This window comes from Motacilla alba, chromosome 4 (genome assembly GCF_015832195.1).
Source record: "Motacilla alba alba isolate MOTALB_02 chromosome 4, Motacilla_alba_V1.0_pri, whole genome shotgun sequence".
Taxonomy (NCBI): domain Eukaryota; kingdom Metazoa; phylum Chordata; class Aves; order Passeriformes; family Motacillidae; genus Motacilla; species Motacilla alba.
The window spans coordinates 51,110,080-51,134,299 of record NC_052019.1 but is presented as its reverse complement, the minus strand read 5'-3'; the positions used below and the strand labels follow the sequence as shown (position 1 = coordinate 51,134,299).

The window sequence follows — 24,220 nt, the reverse complement described above, 5'->3', positions numbered from 1 at the left end:
TGACAAGTTGTGTCCCCTGAATGCTTCACAGGAAAGCTCTCTGGCTATGAAAACGAGAAGAGCCTTGGTTCTGTGCTCTGGGTTAGTGGCGCACAGGGCCCTGAGCATCACTGCTCCAAAGCAGCAGAGGTGCGTAACAATGTTTGCTTATTTGAAGCACATCTTTCAGGCCAGCACAAGTAGAGGGGATGTTGGCAGGTGTGACTGCTGGATGTGCCAGTGTGGTCAGCCTGCTCCATGTCCCCCCAGACCACACAGGGATGTACAACAATGCCTGCCCACAGGAAACAGCAAAAGTGCAGCCAGAGCAGGGGAAATAGCTCCCCCCACGAAGGAGTTAAGCAGCCTCTTCTGGAGGCTCCCGTAGGAATGCTGTGGGGTGATGCAGTTCTGGCAGGGTCAATGTGACTAAGCCAGTCTGTAGCAATAGCTGTCAAAACACTGTCAGTCACTGCTCAGGTTGGGAAACTGTGAGACTGGGATTGCTTCATCAAGAAACCCACAGATATTTTTGCTGCTGTGTTTACATACAGGAGAAGTCGTCTAGAAATCCCAGCTTTGACTGATGTTTCACTTTGTGGGACACTACAAGAAAAATTAAAGCCAGTTTGTTATTATGGTCTTTTTTTTTTCTTTTTTTAAGAAACCCTTGATTACAACTAAAGGAGAGAAGCACCTTTCTGAAAGTTAAGGAACATGGACTATGGTGTCAAAGTTAGCTGACTGGCAGAGTGGTAGTCAGTCCTCATGTTCTGTTTCTCAGGAATCTGGTCATTTCTGAATTCAAGGGAATTCATTCCCTGAAAACATGACTAATATCTACCAAGATCATCCTCCTCAGTGCTGAGCTACTTTCTTGAAGACCTGGTTATTCTTTTCTGAAAGAGAAACTGAGCTTGCAATTGAAAATATACAAGGACAGCTTTGTTTTGTGTAACTACAGTTGCATGACTCTTAATACAATTATAAAAATAATAAATGAGAGCAGACTTTATTTTGTTAGCCCATAATATCTAAAAGGATTTATGCTTTGATTTATAATGAGACTTGGGGTTTGTTTGTTAGGAGGCAGCAAATCTATTGCTATCACTACTGAACAATAGATTCTTTAAAGGATAACAGATGGTAAATGGTAGATTTTTCTTCCTTTCTTGTGTATTCAAAATGCTATTTAATATTTTTTTAGCAAGAACAGGGGAAAATTGGGATTTATTGTAAACATAGATTTTTTTCCAGCTGATAGAGTACATGTATGTAATTATACACTGATTTTTTTGGATTATTGAGTTAACAAGCTAGAAATGAGTGCAATTCTAAGAGGTTTGAAGAAAGTACACATGTGCTGTGCAGATAATTTTAAAAATCTGTTGTTTCGTCTTGTGTACAGGCAGGCTATTCTTGAGCACCAGAAAGTACAGCAAATATTTAGGCTGTTTTACAACAGAAGACAATAACAAAGACTAGTCAGGAGGGAAGAAAATATTTATAGTACATCTCCTCCATATCTGAGGAGAAGGTATAATGGCTCACAAAGCTGTGTTTTCAGTCTGGAAAAAAATTAGGAAAAAATAATCTTTGCCTTTGAAATATTATTGTCTAAAATTCATGTAATGACCAATTTTTTTGGAGCTTACATTTTGCTTTTGTAATTTAGAATAACAGTTTTCCCAGAAGATTTTTTTTTGTATGTCTGAGTTTGGCTGTTATGAGGAAGAATGCATTTTCTGTGAAAATTGGAGTCTTCCTTCTCCATCTGGAAAAAAGAGAAGTGGATTTTTGTTACGCAGCTCATCCTAAGGGAGAATGTGAGGAGCCTTCACACTGGATGGATGCTGTTTGATTGCTAGAGGTAAAGATGGGGTTTGACAAATGACCTCGATGTGGCCTCTAGAAACTTTGCCAGTTGCAGAAACTACACCTAGGCCATATTATCAGGGTTTCCAAACAAAACAGAAACCTCTCTGCGTATGGATTTAAGCAGTCTTACCCTTAGACTCAGGAATATGGGCTTCTGTGGATGCTTTGACTTCCTGTGGTGCTTTTGGCCCAATTCTGCTCATTGACCTGCTGGAGGAGATGCCCAAATGCCCCATGTGCATAAGCATGGTACTAAACCTGCTGAAGCTTTCCCAGTTTTGGTGAAAGGTGAGGTTTGTGTGTCTGCAGATGAGCAGAGCAGGTAGGGTGGCTCCTACTTGAGATGAGCAAGTGAAAAGCTACTGTGTGAGAGATGTTTGGGTAGAATCAAGGTCATGGGGGCAAGGCATGAAACACCATCCAGTGGGGAGCACTTAGAACAGAGCAGCAAAGCCAAGGTAGAGCAGGCTGAAAGGATGTTAGTGTCACTTTGCTAGCTTTTCTCTCACCCTTGTTGTTTTGGGGGCTGCTTGGTACCTTTGTCAGTTTAAACCCTTGTGCATCCATACAGATGTGCTTTCCATGTTTTTCAAAACAATGTTGTCTTACAATGTTTCCAACTCCCACTTGAGCAAATGCATTTTGAGAAGGAACAGCAGGAAAATCTACTGCTGTCACCGTGCAAACAGTGTCATTTCTCAGGCAGGCACAAAAGATGACCTTTCCCATTTAGTTCCCGCTTGCTTTGCTGCTCATCTGAAGTACAAAGCTGGTGGATGCTTGTGTTCCAAATTTAGATTCAAAGAAGAAAAGGGTTTTTAAAAAGCCTCCTTTTTGAATAACTAAACCTGTACTCCTCTTAAAATTGAACTTTTATCATCAGGTTTTTGCTTTTCATATTATGTTGGTTATTTATTGGCTTTCTGCATTGCATGCTGCAATGTGCAAAATCTGCAGAGTCTACACTTGCCATGAAGGGAACCTTGACAGAGAACAAGTTCTCAGTTTGATCTGCAATCTCTCTTACCATTTTAGGAAGACCTCACTAAAGTATCTGTGCAGTGTTTAGGAACTGGATTCATTCCTTTACATACTACTTTAATTTTGGTTGGCTTTTGTGAGAAGAACTGTGGTGTTTATACAGGTCTCTGCTGGATGCTGAGTAGGGGAGGTGATGTGTGTTAAAAGCAAGACCATCCCTTTAATTAATTTCCACTCTATCAAGCCCCTAAGGGCTGTGATGATTGCTGGCATCCTGCCATGCCTGTAGGCTCTCACTGGTGTTCAGGCCCTCCCTTTGAACACAAGCTCCTCACTCATCCTCCTGGCCATGACCCAGTGGAGGTTGCTCCTGTGGGACTGTTCCTCTGTCAGGAACAGGGAGGGGAAACACAGTTTTGTCCAATCCTGGTGCTTAGGCTCATCAGCTGATGGTGCTGTGCTGTGCTTCTCACTGCTCTTCTCCCCTGTGCAGATACAGTTCTTAACTTTCTCCCTTCCCTTACGTCTTTCTTCCATTTTCACTGATCTTACTTCTCCATTATTCTTCTCATTTCTGTTCTGTCCTTCCAACACATTCCCCCATTTTTCCAAGCTGACCTGCCCATGACTCATCCTGCCCATGTTGTAATTGTCTGTGGCTCTGATGCAATGCAGCCTGTATTTAAGTGCTTGATTATTGCTCAAAAGCTGAATAATTAATCATTTGGTAATCAAGCTTAGATTGGCTCCATAATAAGGCAGCTGGATTAGTCAAATGTGGGGGTAAATAAATGTCACAGACCTGCTTCTTACTGCAATATCTGTGTCAAAATAAGTTCTCCTTTGCCTTGAAAACTGACCATAACTGCTGTTCCTATCCACTCATATTTAAATTGGATCATGAGAAACAAATAGATAATTTTCATGTATTTCTTGTTAGAGATGCAATATATATCTTTTTAATGGTGACAGAGGAGCAAGGCACTTGGGAAATGGTAGGCCCAGAGCAGGAGGTACCTAGAATCTGAATCTTCTAGAAAGGGATGATGAGGAGAATGCTGTGATTTAATCTCAGCCCAGGTTTGCTTTTATTACAACTCACATTCTCTTTGGAAGTTCTTGCCAAGCCCTACTTTTTACCCAGAGATAGCTATGTACACACTTTAGTGGAGCTACACAGCAGAAAGTCACTCAGGAAGCAAAGCAACTGCTCCCCTGAGGAATTTTGGTGCTTCTCAAGATTTATCTGTTATCTTGGGAGTATTTTCAGGGCCATTAGTCCATCAGGTTTCCTAAGGACCTTTCAAGCACCATTCTACACATCCTAAACTGTTTATGGGATATTTATGGCCATAGGTTCAGGAGAAGCATCCTTTGCTATGATGATAAAGTCTGTTATTGCCATTCCTTCACACTGCTTTAAGGAGCCACAGATCAAAAGCTATTGCTGCCTGCCAGCTTAATATCGAAGGTGGTGGTAACTCAGTTCACCATTACAGTGGATTTTCTGCTGTATCATGATTTATGTCAGTGCAAAGATGCTTTTGGTGAGCAGCCCACTGTGTGGAAGCATAGATCTTGTATGAGCCTGTTTCAGGTCTTGAATTGACTGCCCTTTAACTGGGGGCATGGTCAAGTCAGAGTGTGTTCAAAAAGAAGTGTAGAGAATGAGTTTCTTTACCTGTTAAAATAATTGCTGACTTACATATGGTGAAGCGCTAGGGAAAGCTGCTGCTTGGTATTTGTCTGATTTTTAAAATTCTGTGCTAAAGCAGAACAATGCTAATACTTATACACTGGCTTCTTTAAATGTGTTTATATTCTAAACTGCAGTCCTTGCCCAAAATCATCAGCTGGAAAATTTGCCAAAGACGATCTGATTAGTGTCAGAAGGGAAAAAAAACAAATGTTAAGTTATAGAAATGTTAATTTCAGAGTGTATAAGCCAAATAACAGAAGCTTGGGTTAGAATAGGCCATCCTTCCAAACACAACGAAAGCACCATTAGGCGTAAACAAAATCAAGTGGGACAATGTTTCCAGGAGGAGGGACTTATTTATTTGCCTGAAGGCACATTAGGATTGCAGCTTATTGGGGCCAGCCACATGAAAAATGCCCAAAAAACCCCAATAAACCCCACCACACTCTTCAGTTCAGGTCAAAAATTAAACTTGCTGCAGCTGCCAGTGTGCCTTCTCAATGGGTTTTCTTCACATTGACCTTTATGCACAGATTTTCTGTTTTCCCATCAGTTTTACAGAACTAAGTCTTTTCCTCAGAGTAATGTCAGTATTTCCTGGTTTATATGGTATGATGATTTGAATAGCTTGGTATTTCAATTTTGAGAAAACTGCTGAAGCAAACCTGTCCTCTCAGATCTCATTCAGATTCCTAACTCCTTGTGCTCTTGGACAAACTTGAATTCTTCAATTTGTTCCTTATTAGCTTAGGAAACATCAAGTGTTCTCTTGTCCAAAAGACAAAGCATAATTAGTCACTTAAAGGGTGCAGAAGCATTGACATTCTAGAACAAGATGTTCTAACAGCAAATCTTCCATACAAGGTAAAAGCATTGCATCACTCTTTGAATATTGTTGATGATCCTGATGTCTGAGCAGCTCAAGAAACAATGCAGGAAAGTTCTTCCTATGCTTTTCTTCAGTGCTCATTCCACAAACCTCCCAGTGGAGCTGTATGTGTACAGGATGTGCGTACAGTAAAGGTGCAGCTGCAGCACCATTACCACAAAAACACTGGGAGTAGAGACACCCTAGAAATCCTAAGCTACACACTTTGTAACTCTACCTGCTGCATTAACAAATGCTGGAGAAGTCATTAACGTTTGGACACTTTTGGTTCTCTTTCTGTGCTCTGAAAGGTTTGCTGGCAGGCTTACCAAGGGTTAATTAGAGGTTTTTTATTTTCTCTGCATAATGGCTTTTCACAGCAGCCTTTTAAACTAAGCCCTAGATGAAATTCCATGGCAGATAAGAAGTTAAGTAAAATTTGGGAGCTGCTGCTGTAAGATTTGTGAAGTCATCTGTGCAAAATTGATACTGGTCTAAGAGCTCTTTGAATTTCAGGCATCTGTGGACACCCAGTCAGTCACTCAGTGGATGGGAACAGGACTGTATCTGCTAATTGACCAGGAAAACCGTACACCTACACGGAAATAGCTGTGTGCATATCTGAAAGTGCTATTTACATCCTATGGCAGCAGGCTAAACCTTTGCTCTTCAAATATCCCTGAACCCTAGCTCTAGCACCAAAGTAATGGTGCCATCTGCTACCACTGGCATGCTCATTGCAGACAACAAGCAATTAAGAGGTTTGCTAATTAAAACAAGAGTAAAAGCTTTTTTTCATGCATAAAAATGTAATGCTCTTAAGGAAATTGTCCGGAGGTCACCTGATGACTATCTCCTCCTCCTTTGTGAGGCATTTCTCATGGTTACTCACAGTATTTCCAGACAAAATGTTCTCCCACAGGCAAATCATTCAGCAAAACACTGAATCAAAGGTAGCAACAAGGCTTTGGAACGAACATCCTGAAGTGCTCAACAAGACCATTAGCCAGCGCCCCAATCTGCCCCAGGGCACCTAAACCCTGACTTTGCAGGCTGTGACTCAACCCAAGAAATGGTTGTCTCCTGGACAGGGAGTAGGTTTGTACAGGCTTTGTGTGCCTTCACACTCTTAAGCGTTGCATACAGCACTTGCCCTGTGGAAAACAATTGAAAAGAATTGCCTTGCATTCTCTGCTATCCTGAGTTTTCAAAATGTGCCTCAGCTCCCTCCACAGCTACACAGTTTGATGAGGAAAAAGCACCGGGTAACAGGATTCTTGCCCAAAAATTTAAACTACTGCTGTGTTCAAAAGTAAATGTGAAATGAGGTGGTCCATCCAACCCACTGCTTACACACAGGCATTGTTCACTCTGCTGAGAATTCTTCTGCACAACTCTCATTTGTATTTGCATTCAGATCCTTCATATAAAGTTTTTTTCCTCCTCCTCCTCTTTTTCCTGAACTTGGTCTACCTTAGAAATAAGAGAAATAAAGTAGCAGATTCCAGTCAGTCTCATCCTGGTGAAAACCAAAGGTTGGTAAATGGTAAGCAATGGTAAAGGGAATTACAGCTGCGTTTGATGTAACAACAGTTAAAGTAATGCAATTTAGTATGCAGTTTATTTTGTAGCCTTCAAAAATCAGTAAAATTGGTCAAACTAATTGAACTAATTGCATAATTACATATTGAGGTGAGATTAAGAAATACCAGGCAAATTGCTGTGTACACTTGCATATATCATGTTTGTCTTACCTATGAAAGATCTGGAACCAGTTTTGACTGCAGTCTGCAAATACAACATGATGTCCCTTTTTTTAAAAGCTTCAAATATGATGAAGCAAGATAAAGAAATACTTAGGGAAGAAGAATACTTAGGTGCTGCAGCTGCACATTTACTGTACACACATCCTGTACACATACAGCTCCACTGGGAGGTTTGTGGAGTGGGCACTGAAGAAAAGCATAGGGAGAACTTTCCTGCATTGTTTCTTGAGCTGCTCAGACATCAGGATCATCAACAGTATTCAAAGAGTGATGCAATGCTTTTACCTTGTATGGAAGATCTGCTGTTAGAACATCTTGTTCTAGAATGTCAATGCTTCTGCACCCTTTAAGTGACTAATTATGCTTTGTCTTTCTAATTTGTCTTACTTCATCAGTACAGGAAACACCACATAAAAATATACTTTCTTTATACTCTCCACTTTGTTTCAGGACAAAGGTGAGTGTGCATACGTGTGAATATGTGCGTAATTAAGTATGAAAAGCCTTTGCAGAGCTTACATCAGGTCATCTGAATTCTTAATTTCTCCTTTAGTTTCCACCCTGCTTCCTGAGAACTGCAGTGAAAGAGAAGTAAGTTATACCATGTGGCCAACTGACTTAAGCTCTTATAACAAAAAAGCTTCCAAAGTCAGTCATCCCTAGCTGAAAGTGTCTCTGTTCTGCTGCTTTTTATTCCTCTCTGTGGATTTCTGCCAGTGTTGTCTATATTTGACCACCACTGAAGGCTTCAATTCCCACTTGGGTTACAGCTGTGTTTGAGTGTTTATCGTTCCAGTCACTGCAAACAGGTAAGACCTAACCTACAAAATTTGCATCCTAGAAAAATTTGGTAGCTTGCTGGCTGAGCTTATTAAATAGTGTGAAAGCATATCAAGAAACATTGCTTCATTAACAGAAGTCACCTTGGAATTGGTTGTGTTCTTTTCCCCAAACAAAAGCCATTATTCTTCATTCTGGATGTGAAAAGCCATAGCCCATGTAGCCAACACAAGCCTAATCCATGAAATGAAGACACTGCTTTCCTACCCAGAGTCTTCAAACTCAAGATATATTTCATTTGAACTAAGGCTAATTTAATGAACAGAACTAACAAATACCTTCAAAAGCTGAAAAGAGGCTATTTAAACTAAAAGACATGAAATGAATGGGGTACAATAGCCTGAAGGGTACTTTTGGAAGGGTTGGTAGGGCTTATTCTTAGGAACAATTATTTTTCTAGTACCTCTTTTGATCCTTTTGGTTTTTTTCTTTGCTGTATCAACTGACTTTGTTTTCTCATCACTTTTCCTCTCTGAAGACCTTTCAGGTTGCAAAGGAGTGTCTTTCCTGACCCTTCTCTCAAATTTGGCTTTCTAAACCCAGGGAGAAGGCTGAGGTGTGGTCTTTGAGATCAAATTATCCAGAGAAGCTGAAATCAGCATTCATTTGGTTATCTTTAGGTACACAAAAGCTGTACTGAACTGATAAGGAGTAAAAGCTCAGCAGGACAACAGCAGGTAAGGCATTTCAGATTGTCTGAGTGTTTGGATCTGGTCTCCTGTGAGAGCATCAGCAATGACATTTTGGCTGTCTCACCTTAAAACTTGCACAGGCTTAACTAAAGCTAGAAGTTAAGTGTACTTTTGCTCAGAAAATGTACAGGTACCTCTTCAGCTTTTCTTTTTGCCAGCATTTCTAGTGGAGCTTTGGCTGTAAGAACCTGTGCTACTTACTTGGCTTGATTTTGGGCCAGTCTGCTGCTTCTATCCTGTGGTCTTCGTACTTCTTGCCTGAATAGGCAAAGAGGTAGCGGCTGATCTCTGCTCGTCCCCGCAGGTTGAAGTAGGTGAGCTTGTACTGAGGCATGCTGGTCTCTGCTGGGAGGGGAGGCAGAGCTGCTTTAGACAGGGTTACCTCAACTCCTTTTTAACAAAAACATTCTGTGTGCTTGGTTTTGACAGACATGCTTATACAACGCAGAGGAAATATCACACCAAGCCCTGGTGCACTGCATTTTGCAATTGTTGCATTGCTCACATCTTTTTGTTCCGCATTTGTCAGCCACAGCACATGCAGACACAGACAAAGACAGCTGAACCTGCAGTTCCTCCTTGAGTGACTCCTGAAAGCTGACTTGATTGGTTTTTTTTTCAGATGTAATAGGAACTTTGAGCTTTCATTTATTTCTCTTGCGACTCCAAACTCAGGCCATCTAGAAAGTGATTTTTGGTTTGGGTTTTTTTTTCCCCCATAGATATTCTTCTGTACCAGAAGACAGTTGTTATCTTGAGCAGCAATTTTGTATAGGCCTGCCCTGCTCAGCCTCTACTGCTTATGGAGACCTTCATCCAAGACTAAATAATGAAAATTACCAAACTCTTGTGATTTTTTTTTCCATCAGTTAGTGCTAAAGTTGTATAAGCAATGTCTAAAATTATTTTTGAAAAAAAAAATTGCTGTGGAAATGAGGCTACAGAGTTGTTTTGAGAAAATCATCTCTGAATTTTCAGTTTTTGTACTGAAGCCAAAAGAAATCTTGACATTACTTCATTAAGTTTTCATGCAATTTATTTTTTTTCCTTTCAGTTCTAGTTAGGAGTCACTTTACAGGACTTGTTTGCCAGGGTAACAGGCAAAAAAAGGAAGAATTTTAGAGTTTGATTGTATAGCATGGATGGTACAGGAAAGGTGAACAGATAAGGTTGCTTTAAACCAAAGGTAAGAATTTATACATAGCACTTTAATAAGAGAGCTCAGCTGAGATATGAATGTGCTAGGGAAAGGACAGTAAAACAACCACCTGCTTCCTCACCCAAAGCAAAACCCTTTCTCATTTTTGCCTTGAAGTAGACATTGCATTTACCATTCTTTTATATGCATTACATTCAGAGTGTTTGTAAGAAAGACTGGAACACATATCATCTGCACCAGGACAGAAGGGAATTCTTTTTTTCTTTTTTTCATGAGGAAGTGCTACCACATAATCTCACAATAGGACAACCTCCTGTTTAGTCATCTTGTCTTCAAAACATGTGCTTGAGGAGATGCGTCATCAGCTTTTGCTTCAGACGGAGAACTCTTCATTCAGAAACAGAAAAGCTTATGCTTAATTCACACAGCACAGAGCAAACTGCTTTTGCCACTTGTTCCTCTGAAGTCAAAATATGTACCTCATGTCTTCAGAGTAGCAAAGGCAAAAAGAAAACCCAAACCAAAAAAAAAAAACAAAAACAAATGAGCACATTAGAGACTGCTTAATTCATTGTGAAAGTTATGTGCTGCCCTACAGCACACAGCAGGCTCAGAAGTGAATTATTATAGAAAGGAGACTTATCATGTCAAATGGTCTAGCAGAGAAGCAGCACCAGAGCTGGAAAATTACCAATGGAGGTATCTACAGTGCTTTCAAACAGAAATTCCATTATGATTATTAAGTCAAGTGTGTTCCTTTGCACAGTATAAAATAGAGAGGCTCCAGCTGAAATGAGTTGCATCAGGATGTGATTTGTTTTTTTAGATGTGTTAATTAAGGGAAAATGTTATTTTTTTTCTGCTGCTTGGCAAATGCAGCTCACAGATTACAGGTGCAACCATTTCTTTCTCTAAGGAGAGAAATTTTGACTATCCCAGCTTTTTCAAGCAAGTTTTAGGTAAGTGGCAGAGCTTGGCTACTCCATTTTCAAATTTTGTACCCAGATTTATTACTTGGTATGCTCTACATATGATAATACAATATACTGTTGTATACTATGAATTTGGTTGTGTGTCTAGAAAGTTAATGGAAGAAGAGAGAATTAGATCAAAGCAGGACTTTCTTCCTTTTTCTCCCTGTTTCTGATTTGGTGTTCTAATTTGAGAGCTAGGAACGACATTTTTGAAAGACCTTGTGTTATCTGATATTCATGATAGCAATTCAGGAGCCAAAAGGAAAAAAACCTCAAACCTTGAGACTTAATTTTCAGGTTTTTAAATACAAGCAAATGGTACTGATTTAGAGATTTAGTGTCTGTTTCCCTCCTTTAGGAGTGTCCATAGAGTTTTTTCCATAAACACCCATAGCAGTCCCAGTGCCCTGGACTTGCTACACCACTCACACATGGCTCCTATTTTCTGGCTGCCTCTAGCCCACTCAGCCCTGTGCTAGCAAATAGTTGCTGGCTGGAGGGCATATAAAAGCATAAGAATAGTAGATTTTTAAGTGCAGTTGTGAGGGAGTAGACAGCTACATAGAGAGAGGGCTGGAGATGGCTGAGGCCGGAACATTCCGGGAGGTGAGTGTGTTGGAAGAGCCTAATTCTTACACTGGGAGCTCTCTGTACACAAAGGCATATCCAGTCAAGAGTAGTGAAGTGATGTAAAGAATTGGGAATTTTGGCTGATGATTAGCAAGTCTCTCTGCCTGTTGTGATAGCCAGTGGAATAGTTTGGTCTGTCAAGGAAGCAGCGGAAGCTATTGTTTGAGTTGTCTAAAGCAAAGCTAAACAAATTTCTAAGGAACACACCATAAGGAGAAATCAAGCATTTGTAGTGGTGGTGCACTTTTAAGCTTATGATTTTTTTTCCATCCATGAGTAAAAATAAAGACAAAACTAAAACCAACTCCACAAGGAGTTTACCAAAAATACGTGACATTTTAAAAGCCTTTATAGGTTTACTGTAAACATGTTTTCGTAAATATTTGTAGGTTTTATTTTTTATTTATATTTACTGTGAAATGTCAGGAGCAGCGCTTCCTAAACAATTACAGATAAGTTTCTAAATGAAAGAAATGGTTGTGTGCAGAATAGCTTTTTGCCAAACACACAAAGTAAGCTGTTTGGGTTTTTTTTTCCTTGTCCTCCTCTCCCTCATTTCCCCAGTGTGTTTTATAAAGAAGGGGATAATGAGGAACTAATTAAAACCATTAAAACCATCCAGAATTACTGAATGATTGAAAAATGTCATTTCTAGGGGGAAAAAAGATTTATTTGGTGTCTGAGTTGGCTTTTGTGGTGAAGATGTTGCAGACTTTTTTGGAGTTGGAGAGCAGGAAAATCTTTATCTAAAATTGTTTCTCTTTTTTTAGGTTAGTCATGGCTTAAAAAATACTGAAAGATGGTTGTGGTGGGTGGACTTCAGTGCCCAGACTGGCAGGCATTTAGCCATGCTATTAAATCTGTTCAGGTGAGTTCATTGCAAAGCCGGGTGTGTATAAAAGCAAGAGGGGGTGATTTACCTTCCACCAATATACCTGCCACCTAAGCAGTATTTTTCCAATTTCTATTCTGATGAATACATGGCTGGGACAGCCCTGTACATCTGCTCTGTCCTACACTAACAGCACTTCTGAGAGGAAAGCTGGTGTCTTTACAAACAATTTGATGCAAATGTGGGTGTTAAAGCCTTTGAAATGGATCATAATGTCTCTACCAACTTGGGGCTGCAGGTTGGTTGCCAAGCCCAGACATCTTGGTCCCTGAAACAGACAGAGGTCTGCACAAGCCTGAGTTTCTGAACTTTGGGGTAAAATAGTAGGTTCAAGGGGGGATATGTGGTAGGTGGTTCAGGAAGGCTGTACCTTCCTAGTGCCTCAGCCAGTGGGGAAAGAAGAGGGCACCATGTGGCTGGGATTTCAGGATAAAAGGAGGCTGAGCCCTCTGAAACCTCAAGAGAACCCCATGGGCATGCGCCCCAGTGTAATCTCCCTTTATTTGAATAAAGTTGCAGGACTCCTGAGTCTCCTTGTTGGACATAAACCTCTAGCATTTGTGGATTTTCCTGACACTTCAGCACCAGTTTCATTGCATATAACTTTCAAAGCTATGAAGTCAACAGCTTTAAATTTACTATTAAATTAGCTTTAATACTTTAAAGTTGTTGACCCGCTTAGCTGATTTTCCAGCTTTCCTCTGTGACTTTCTGAAAGCCAGCTTAACTGGCTTTAACATACCTTTAAACAGAAGATTAATGGATCTCGTGATTAAATTCAACTTGGAGCCACTCAGTGACAAAATCAAACAGGAAATCTGAGAGAATGTCAAATATGTGTAAAGTTGGCATCTGCCATTATACCCATGTGTCAAAAAATCATGGTGCAGTTACAAGTGTCTGAACATTTTATGACATTTCAAATTATTTAAAACTGTTTGCTGTTTTATGGAGATACTGTATTTGCTGATGAACTTGGGATGCTTTTATTGCAGTTGAAGCAGGACTCAGCAATCGATTTGAAAACTTCAAGCAAGATTAGAGTTAAAAAACTCTAGGCCAGGAAGGAAGCAGCATTTTCTGGGGACTGAAATACTGAGTTTCAGACAGCAGTAGTACAGAAGAGGGAAAGCACTGGCAAAGTGGACACTGCTCATGTGTGTACCCAAAGCATGCAGCCTCTGCTAGCCAGTGTTTGGTCCTGCATGCCCAGCCTCAGCAAAATTAAGCACCAAAACTCTGCTGGGCTCTCTAGCGGAACAGTGTCTCATCTCTCTCTCGGAAAACCCTACCCTCAAGGTAACACCAAGAAAATATTCTTCAGGGTGGTAACAGGCACCAAAACCTGGATGCATGTGAGGAACCAATTAACTTTTATTTATGCCTCAACAGAGACCGCAGCCATTTTAGAGTCTTTAGGCAGACAACGCCCTCAGAAAATGGTGGGAAGCTCTGGTGGGATTCACCTGGCAGCATGCTCAATATTGTCCAGGTTTTATGCTACAAATCCTTTTTTTGACATGGGGTGGGAAATGACTACAGAGCTTTAATGCATACTTCATGCAGGAGGCAACTGGGACACATGAGGGGGGCAGAGGCCACCGACATTTTAGGGTCTCTATGTGGACAACGCCTTTAGAAAATGGCGGGAAGCTCTGGATGTGGGGAGACTTTGCCCGGCAGTCAGTCAGGGGAGAGAAAGCTGCCACCACTGGGCTGCAGGTGGTGAAACCCCTGCTGCCGGGGAACAATTCTCCCTGACTAGCCAGTGCTCCATGGGATTACGGGAAGAGCCTTAGCACATAAACGCAGGTAACTGCGCCATAACCAGGGCCTGCTGTCTCAATTTCTAGCGGAGCAGGAGGCTCGTCTGGAGGTTTGGCTCATTCTGCCCCACCGTTCTGCTTGCCCTGCCTCAGCCATGTGGTCTCCCCTGCCTCTCTGTTCCCTTTTCTATCCACCTTTGGTAGAAACACATCTTTCTTTATCGATAAACACTTCTCAGATACAATATTTCTTGTGCTTGTGCTTTATTTATGCCGAGAAATCTGTTCAAAAGAACCCCTCTGCGATTCCTTTGCAGTGGAACACGACAATGGCAGGTACTCTGTGTGAATTCAGAGAAAATATTTTTAAATAAGGCAGCACATAATTACATTTTCCTGTATAGGATTATTAGTATTTGAGACCACAGTCCAGCAGAGAGCTTTCCCTGAGCTGGGGATGAAGAGAGGGAAAAACCAGCTAAGTTGAGCTATGTGTTCACATGCATCCAAAGTCTGACAAAGGGCTTGTGGTGCAAAGTCCCCTTTAACTGTACTTTGTGCTCCAAGAAATTAAGGGTTTTCTAGCCTGAAGGTTGAATTAACATTAGGGGATATAAAAGAGCCAAACTGTTCCCTCCAGGAAGCAAGACCAGTAGGGTTGAGGTAAGGCTCATCTGGGCGTTTCTAAAAGTTGGGACTCAGAATGTGTGCTTGGAAAAGATGATGCACTGCACTGTATTTCTGTTCATTCAGCATGAGGGCTTTTCATTAATTTAGGAGTCACTTACGGAAAGCACCACAATTAGTGCCTGACACAATGCTGCCCTGGCTGTGGGCCTGCCACAGAAGGGGAAGCTGCAGGTCTTTGTCTACCAGGTGTCATTGTCCTCTCTTGAATTGCAACCAGAGCATGACAATGATTCAGGAGTGAGGATTCAGTCAATGGATACCTCTTAATTTTATTGTAAGATTAAGCTTTTATAACAATTCAGAGTGCTTTTATTGTGAGATTAAGCTTTTATAACGATTCAGAGTGCTTGAGTTGCTGGAGCTGATTATATATACCATTTTCATTATTTTGCAGGATGAAAGTATAACAACAAATCAGCTTTCACTCACACAAGCCTATAGGTATCTCTTTGCCAAGAAGACTCTTACTTTATGATTTGAAGTTTGCATCCTCCCTAAGCACTATTCTATCCAAAGGTGAGAAGCTTTGCAGATATTTTTCTTGTTTGTTTTTTTTTTTTCCCTAGTGCTATTTTCAGAGCATTTGCTGTCTCTTTATGACATTTTTCTGCAAAGTTAGCCTGAAAATCAAGTAAGTTTTGAAGCAGATACAAACCCAACAACCTGATTTGGATGTCCTACAGGGGGGGATGGGGCACTGCAATTTCAGCCAATTCTTATATTTACTCATAGATTTCTGCCATGTACGCAGTCTAAAGTGTTAGAATTAGTGTTTTAGAATTCTGAAGTCTTAGAATTAGTGGAAAACATGGAATATTTTCCATTAATAGTAACACTGGGATTTCAGAAGGAAGGCTCTTCCTTACTCCCAGTGACAGGGCCATGAGCACAAGTAGTGCTTATATGTCAGGTAGGATACTCAAATTAGAAAAGGTGAGAAGCTGGCTGGGTCTCTGCATATAGAGACAAAAGAATCTTTGCACATTAAAGGAGCAATCTTTCTTAGGCTGTCATCTCAGGAGTGACCCGACTTCTCCAAATATGAAGCATGGATTTTTGTTTCTGTCCCTTAGGGGCTGGGGAGAGTTGTGTTACTTATGGAGTACAAAGAAAAATCTTTAACCACGAAAGAGACTTACTCTGTCTTGTTTCACCTGATAAACATTAGGAATAATAAGTTCAATTTTGCCCATATTTGCTTATTTTCCTTGTCATATATGTGAATTCCTCATCCCTGAGGAATGTGAATGGAGAGCTGAGCATTAAAGCAGCTTTCTCCCTCCTTGGTTTTAAAATGATGTTTTAGCTGTCCAAGTGAGTCTTTCTGCCCTTATTTGTTTAAATTTTCACACTTCAGAGGAAGGAACCAGAGAGACAAAAATAGTTACTGTAGAAGACAAGTAAAGCAAAGTTTCCACAGCTGTAACTTCATAAACTGCACAATGTAGGAAAGATAAAAATATCCATGTGCAGTAGTTCTTCCTTTTTTATTAAACCAAAATAACAGTCAAAGTTTTGAGCAAAGGCATAATTGTTTACATTATCCCATTTGAGCAGTGCTGAAAAGGCAGAAACCATCTGGTAAGGCAGGCAGCCTTGCCCTATCTGCAGGCATGGTGCTGCACTCCTCCTGGTTACTGATCAAATTGGTTGCTGCAGGAATGTCTTCAATTTTTTTACCTTTAGTGAAAAAATATTAGAGATTTAAGAGATATTTTCAGCCTTTGAAAACAAAGACTAGTAGTTTTAATTGTAGTAGTTTTAAATGTTTTAATAGTTTTGGTTGTTTTGGGGATTTTTTTCCTGCAAACGATGTTTTTATTGGTTTTATTTTAGCAAAGAGAACAAGGAATTTTCTGCCCATCCTTTTGGGGAGAAGGATTAGAGAATACTGGCAGATTGATGGAGACTGCAAGTCTTCCAATGGAAGATTTCTACAGCACTCTGTTTTGACAGAAAATTAAATTAAAAACTCCAAGTAATTCTATTTGCTGTCAGCTCTCAGTCTGACATAGGCTCTCTTTCTGAAACTGATGGTCTCTTTTCCCACTCTGGTCCAGTTATAGAAAATAAACATATGGAATTGACATCTTATATTTCCAAGCCAGATAGCAATCTGAACCTTGGAAAGAAAAAGAGAAAAAAATCTGTGCACCCTGTTCTATTTAATACACAAATCATCTGAAGTACATGTTTATGGAATTTTAGGGTTGAGTTTTGAAAGAACAAATTCCAACTATAATGGATGCTTCCTAGCATGATTTTCAAGGTTAGATTCCTGGATCACTCAGAGCACAATATAGATTTAAATTCTTTTTTAGAAGGATTTTGCATGTGCATGCACCTGCTGTGTTGCTTATTTGTGACCTGTGGGGAAAATCAGCATCCTAAAATGAGGTTTTAAGGCATTACTGTGAGAATATTAAATAGCACTAATGGTTTTAAGTATTTCAAGTGACCTGATGAGTAAAACTCTACTGTCTGAGCAAAGCCTGATCTATCAATATGTGGGCTTGAAAAAAAAAGGAGCTGTAGGAGACCTTAAAGCAATTATCTCTCCGAGGAAGCTTCAGGCTTGACTTGCTGATGTGGAAAATTAGAACTCAAAGAAATCATTCAAGAACACAGAAAAAAACCCACTTGGTTTATTTGCTGGTTTGTTTTTGTTGTGTTTTTTTTTTTTTTTAAGAAAAATAACCACAATGTATCAGTGAAAGACAAAGGTAAGAAAGATATGAAAGGGGATTTTTTTTAAAAGTGGGAGTCCAGTGTGAATGGGCAGTGAATGAGTGTCCACTGTCAAGACTTGTTGAAGGAGAATGCCAGACCCAACTGGGTTTCCTGAGCTGAGCTTGTGCTTGCCCCCCAGGCAACTGCAATCAAACTGATCATAATTAATTCAGATAGCTGAAGTTCACCCTCTTTGAACTGAAGTGAATGAGGGAACTCTCACATGTCAGCAAGATTAAGGAGGCAGGGAACCGGTGATGGACAGGGCTTTGCTCAGCCACCTCAGCAGCCTGTCCTCAGTCTGCCTGGCTTGCCACACCCTTCCCTTTAGGGCCTGAGCATCTGTGATGACTTGGCTTTCTGTCTGATCCTCAAGCTTTGGATTTGCATCTACTTGGTCCCAGTTTTACACAGACAACTTTTGAAATTGTTTTGTGCAGCCTCTTTTAGACTAATAAATTGCACACCCAAGACCATGAAATACTGGTAAATAAAACTGCAAGAGATCTCGGGAAAGATGCACACAAAGGAGTGGTTAGGATTCTTTCTCAGGAAAAACTACTTAAGTCTTTTATTTCCACATCAGATGTTTCAAGAATTCCCAGAAGCATTTTGTGGTAGAACAGAAGCCTAAATAATCTTAATTCTTGCCAACCCCATGTCACTGCTGTCGAAGTCATGCCTTGCATCTCCCTCTGCACTCCTCAGTTGAATCAGCATCTGACGTAGTACCATTCCTACAAAGCTCAGAGCTCAGTTGTGAGCAGCGTAGCTCTGTACTGTTTAGTTAGCTTTCCAAAGCCAGCTGCTTTTTGCCAGGACAAATCATGTCCGTTTTCTGACCTCATAAGCCTGTCCAGCACAAAAGTTTTGTAACTGTCTTGGCCACCTAACATCTTTCCTTGGATGCTAAAAAGTGGTCTTTTTTTCTATCCCAGCCATGTGTGGATGTGAGTGTGTGTATAAGTGCAAGGGGGAGTACAAGCACCAAATCCCCGTTTGTCTAAACTACTTTGCTCTTGACCTATTGCAAATCGTGAATCTACTATAATTTGCTAAATCTATTATTTGTTAAAAACTCCCTGAAATTATAGGCATGAAAGAATTAGATAAGCTTTTAAGCATTGTATATGATCCCTGTAGCAAGTACAGGTTTGACTGGGAAAGGTTTTTATTCACTTTGCAGAATTCTCCAGTGCCACCCACTACGTGTCCTGGTCACAAATTGCTGGTGTCCTCCTGCTCTGCCCTGCAGTACCTGGCACAGACCACTGTGCCCAGGAGGCATCAGTACAGCAGGCTGGGGCACAGATCTCAAGTATTTTCAGATATTTTGAAATTCTTTTCTTAGCCAGAGTGAGCCTGGGGAGACCCAGAACCTTGCTAAAGTGCTATTCAGGCATTGCCAGTCTCCTTGAGAGGACGAGTGGCGCCAAACATGGACTACAGCTCTGAGCAACACCCAGCCAGAAGCCTAGGGACCACCCAAATTTGGCCGTTAGTGAGAAATGTGCAGGACTCTTGAGTTACAAGTCACAAACTGCTCAGAATGTAAAACCCTAACCTGTGTGTTGCTACACTTAAGTAGAAAATATTTTCTGGGAGGCAGTTTGCTGCCAGTTTCTCATGGAAACCGCAGCTAGTCTGGCTCTGGGGCAGTTCCAATTGCTGTGTGCCTGGCACAGAAAAATAGTCCTTTGGTCCTTTGCAATTACAAATCACACATTCTTTTTTGTCACACATCAACTAAACTAAGCTTGTGAGACAGCTTAAACCTTTGTTTGCCTTCCCTTTTTGCATCTGCTACAAATACAAAGCATACGATTTGCCTGGTATCACTGAATGTCCTTGTTTTCTGTCTTTTCCATCTCATGCTTATTCTTTACTAAGTCATTCCAGCAATATTTTTAGTTACTTCTGAAGAGATTCAAAAGTAGGCGTTTCAGTTTTTCTCAGTTCATTGTTGTAGCTTGTTTTCTGGGAGTTTGAGCAGATTGCCTTCAGATTAGACAAGGTTCTTCAAAGCGGCACTTTGAAATGCATATGTGGGATTTGACTAATTTTTTTCTCCCTTCTTTTTTCTCACGCTTCTTGGACTAACTGTAAAACAGGTAAAAAAACCCACCTGTTTGATATTTGCATCATATACGATGAGTCTCCAGCAGGTGTGAATGAGCATAGGTTCCTGTGTCCCCTGCTAGCCCAATGCCAGGCACGTTAGTGGCTCCTGGGCAGTGTAATTACTCTCTGGTGAGATTTTGATCAAGGATGTTTTGAAAATGAGCACCAGCTTCAATTGTTTCTGCTTTCCAGCTGCTCAGGAGAAGGTGGGACAGACAGCAAGGAGAAATGTTATGAGCAAGCCCTTAGAGCAGCAGAGCACGTTGGGCAGTGGCACAGGAGCATGCTGCACTGGCTAACATGCTTGCCTGTGCAGGAACCCAGAACTCTTTTAAGAATTACTTTTTGTGTATTTTCAGTTTAAAGTTTGGAGAGCTTCGGCCTTATTTCTATACAAACAGATTTGACTGTGTGCCTGGGCATGTGTGCGTCTGCAGCAGGGAGTAATTTACATTTTCAGGGAGAGGTGGATTCCGTTTTGGATTAAATAAAACAAAAGAATGAACAAAAGTAAACTTAAAAAAGACTGCTGTGTCTTTTTTTTCTTTACAAACGCTGCAAGTTTTGAGTATAAAAGTACTTGTGTTTACAAACAGTTGTAAGGAGTACAGAAGCCCAGCAAAGATAGTTTTATAGTTTTGGTTTGTTTGCTTGGATAGTCTGAAATCAACAGGGAACAAGGGACTGCTTTTAACAGAGGAAATGTGTGGGGGAGAATTATGTATATAGGAAAATGACAGCAGTTAGAATAAAAGAAAATAAGTCCTCAGTGGCTATTTTGAGTATCATTTTGAAGTAAAAGACAAATAACAAAAAGCTCTGACTTTGATAAGGAGAAAAATGGAGTGAGTGGAGTCAGATGCAGGAGACTTTTACTCTATAGAATGACTGTGGGAATTAGAACCAGAGTGTGTTAATCCATTGATTTAGAACACAGGAATTTGAAAAATGAACAGAACAGTGCACAAAAATGACCTAGATTGATTGGTTGGTGCTGCTTAAAATTAATCTAATTTCTCTGACATTAACCTAGATTTAGCCAGGTTATGTAAGTGAAGGCATCTTAGTCAGCCTTGACATCTAATGGAATATTGGTTTGAAATGGGTTTTCACTCACTAAAAACTCCCTGCAGAATTCGCAGAGCCCGCTCACACGGATTTCTTCGCTGATGAGGCAGTCTTTTCTTGGCAAGTACCCCGACTCGCAGCCTCATTATCCCAGCAGCTCAGCACTTACTGAGCAAGGCACCGATGAGGAGCAGCGGCTTGCTTCTACAGCAGGCTAGCGATCCGCCTGTTTGCCGCTGGAAAAGCAGCTCACAGTTTTGAGCGAAGTCTGGTTTTAGCGGTGCACGTGGTGGTACAGATGTCCCAAGCGCAGCAGGCAGAGTTTAAGGATGCCTGTGAGCAGCAGAGAAGGTGCATGGATGGGGCTGAGTTACACTCGCAGCCGCCGTACGGAGCTGCGCTCTGCCGGCAGCACCACTCAGAGAGTGAGGCTGAATAAACCCAACGAATCTCTACAAATTAAACACTCTCAGGACGTGCTCGACACGTAGCATAATCTGACAGACTGACCTCGCACGCAGCCACTGCAGCGGTAGCCTAGGGAGGGCAGGGTAGGATCGGAAGAAGCAAGGGGAAAGAGAGGAGCCGGGCTGCAGCGGCAGCAAAGCTGAAACAGAACTCACTCCGGTGCGGTGACACGCGGCGCCTCCCTCGCTGCACGGGAGCCCCTCCGAGCGCCGACCCTGCGAAGCCTGCCGCGCTCGGGCACGGGCTGTTAAATATGCACACCACCCCCTTCCCATGACCGCCTGCAGGACTCTCCTCCTCCCCCGGCTCACACACGGTATCTGGATCAGTCCTGATAACGAGCGGGTTTGCTGACTTGGGACAAGCAAAGCATTCTGACTGCTGGAGTTCCTTGGCTTTCGTTCAAAGCAAGTTTAAAGTGATAAAGTGCCGCTTGAATATATATAATAATAATAAAGCAGGCGCTGAGGAGTCAGACAATGGCTTCTAAATATAAAATGTGTGGAATAAGTCAAGTAATGTCTTTCATAGATTATTTCTAACTAATGTGAAGCCCATTCTGTTATATCTGTTTATAGAGGAATGCCTCAAACAGCTGCAAATGGAGACATTCCAAAACGCTCCACTGCCAGCACCAAAAAAAAAAGCCAGAGCAAAACCACTGCAAAACGCTCCACCACCAGCGCCAAAAAAAAAAGCCAGCTCCTAAACTTTACACATAAAGAACCAAGTGTGATTTCAGTTGGAGGTTTTGGTTGGTTTTGGTGGGTGGGTTTTTTGTTATCAGTGAAGAAAGGTTTGTGCAAACTGTGAGTAATGCGGCATTTGTAATTACGGCTGTCATGTTGCTGCTTCTCATCTATAGTGGATGTTGTGCTTTTCTGTTTGTTTTTCTTTCTCCTTTTCATTGTACTTCGGCCTTAGCAAAGTCCATTTGATGTTGCTCTGCTTTGCTCTCCTCTGAACATGGGACCAGAATGCAGCAGAATTGGAGCAAAGTTTTCTGAGGCTGTAGCATCATTCTGATGTGTGCCACACAAATCTGCTCTGGGGATTCCTTCACTTTGTGTCAATAAACAATTGTGTGTGTGTTCCCTGCAGGTGCAGGCAGTGGTGCTAACCAAAGCACTCTCTCCTGGCATGAGGTGATAGATCACACTTAATCATTTGCTGCAGGTCAACTCATTTTCATGTAATACATGTTTTTCCCTATGTAAACAGCTGAGTTTTCATGAACTAACAGCCTTTACAGCTAAGAAGAAAATTCCAAAAAGAACCTCAAAGTGTGTTCTAATTGGGACTGGTGTAAACTGAGAGATAAGCCAAATTGCTGAGGCTTATCTTGGTGGTGGTGGCACTTCCATGCTTTCAGATTTGCCTTGGTTGCAGATTTATGCTTTAATATTCCTTTTCTCCAGAATGTCACCTTGGAGGTGGTGGTTTCGAGTGCATCCCAAAAAGTAAAGTTTCAAGTGCTCTAATACCATATTTCAACAGTTTTTAGTTGTTGACTTTTGCTAAAGCAGCCAGTATGGGGTAAAACAGTTCCTTCAGTTGCAGAGAAGCAGTTTGAGACTTTTTCCTCATTTCATTAGCGGACAACTGAAGGAATGTTTATGCTTCTAAAGCAAATAGAATTTGAAACAAGTTTATTGTATAAATGTTCACGAATTTTGAGCAACTAGGAACTTTTATTTATTTTTATTTGGAGCAGAGAGTGGAACACAGCAGCATGTTGTGGAATCTGGTTCTCAGCCCTCTCAAAAGGAAGCAGAAGGTGTTGTCCTCCAGGAATTGTTTTCAACAGCCAGCAGGTTGGTAAGGTTACCAGTAAAAACATGATAAAGCATTAGTAAGCACACTGGTAATCTAACATTTGCTTTCTCTGTGAGCCATTTAAGGAGTTAAAACTGTACCTTCACTGCAAGAGTTCCATTCATTGAGTTGGTATGAAACACAAGTTTCAAATCTGCTCTGAAGCTTTCTTCACGATGTGTCAATAAACAATTCTGTGTGCGTTGCCTGCAGATGCAGGGAGTGGTGCAAACGAAAGCACTCTCTCCTGGCATGAGGTGATAGATCACACTTCATCATTTGCTGCAGGTCAACTCATTTTCATGTAATACTCCTTTGTGGTACAATTATACCTTCAATGACTGACAAGGTACTGAAACCGCCTTTTTTTCCTTTGCTGTAGGAAATCTTTAATGTAGATCAGGGAAAAAAGATTTCCAACCTGTGAGAGGAGTGTGCTGGGACCACATCTTTCACTTCCTGTTTTGAATAGGTAACTGAGTCCCTATCCAGTGGAAGTTGCCCTCAAGCCATGCATCCTGGGCAGGCATTATTCCCTCCCATCACTGCTGCTCTGAGCACCTTGAGGTCTGGCAGGAGCGTGGGTATGCAGTGGGGTTTACAGGGACACCCAGCACTGAAGTTAAGAACAACCTTTTACATGATCAGGAAGTAGGCTCTCCTAAAGAAAAAACAATTCTTCCTTTCTGCCAGATTTGGCTCAATGCATGTGAATTATCAAATAAATTCCTCTGCTTTCTGAAATGGGAAGTGATTTGTGCATACAATTTCAAAATAATGAAGTTAGTAGTGCACTGACCTGATCTAACCTTGTTTTCATTTGCTGATGATTTCTTACAGATTAAGCTCTCCCTTTCTGTTGCCCTTTTGGCCTGCAACTGCTGATGACAGCATGAAAAATTAGCTGAACCGCTCGACGAAGCAGTCAGGCTGGGACTGTGTATCCATCTGTTACATGAGGCTCCTTGCCTCACCTCCGTCCAACTTCTGGAAACTTCAGGGATGGGAGAGCAAAGCAGTAAAGATCATGATACCTGGCTGTGGAGACATCCATTCATGTCCAACACCCTTCCCGGGAACGGCAGCAGGGGCACTTTGATGGCAGAGGCTGCAGTCAGCTGTCTCAGGACTCAGCAGCCGACCTCTTGCCCATTTGTCTTTTAGTCATGGAGTACCATAAAGGTTTCTCATGGTCAGCTGAGCC

At 41.3% G+C, this 24,220-nt stretch overlaps 1 protein-coding gene across 2 annotated transcripts in view; it reads right to left on the bottom strand.

The window, feature by feature from the left end:
* Positions 1-21,500, bottom strand: part of HPGDS (hematopoietic prostaglandin D synthase) — a 30,160-nt gene extending 8,660 nt beyond the window's left edge. The window contains exons 1-2 of one of the 2 annotated variants that reach the window (XM_038134929.1): positions 21,357-21,500; positions 8,905-9,045 (exon numbers count right to left, since the gene is read on the bottom strand). In XM_038134929.1, the coding sequence (XP_037990857.1) occupies positions 8,905-9,037 (133 nt within the window). In that variant the 5' untranslated portion in view covers positions 9,038-9,045; positions 21,357-21,500. Of the gene's footprint in view, positions 1-8,904; positions 9,049-21,356 lie in introns of both variants that reach the window. The other variant, XM_038134928.1, reaches the window with a different exon arrangement.
* Between the last annotated feature and the right edge of the window lie 2,720 nt (positions 21,501-24,220).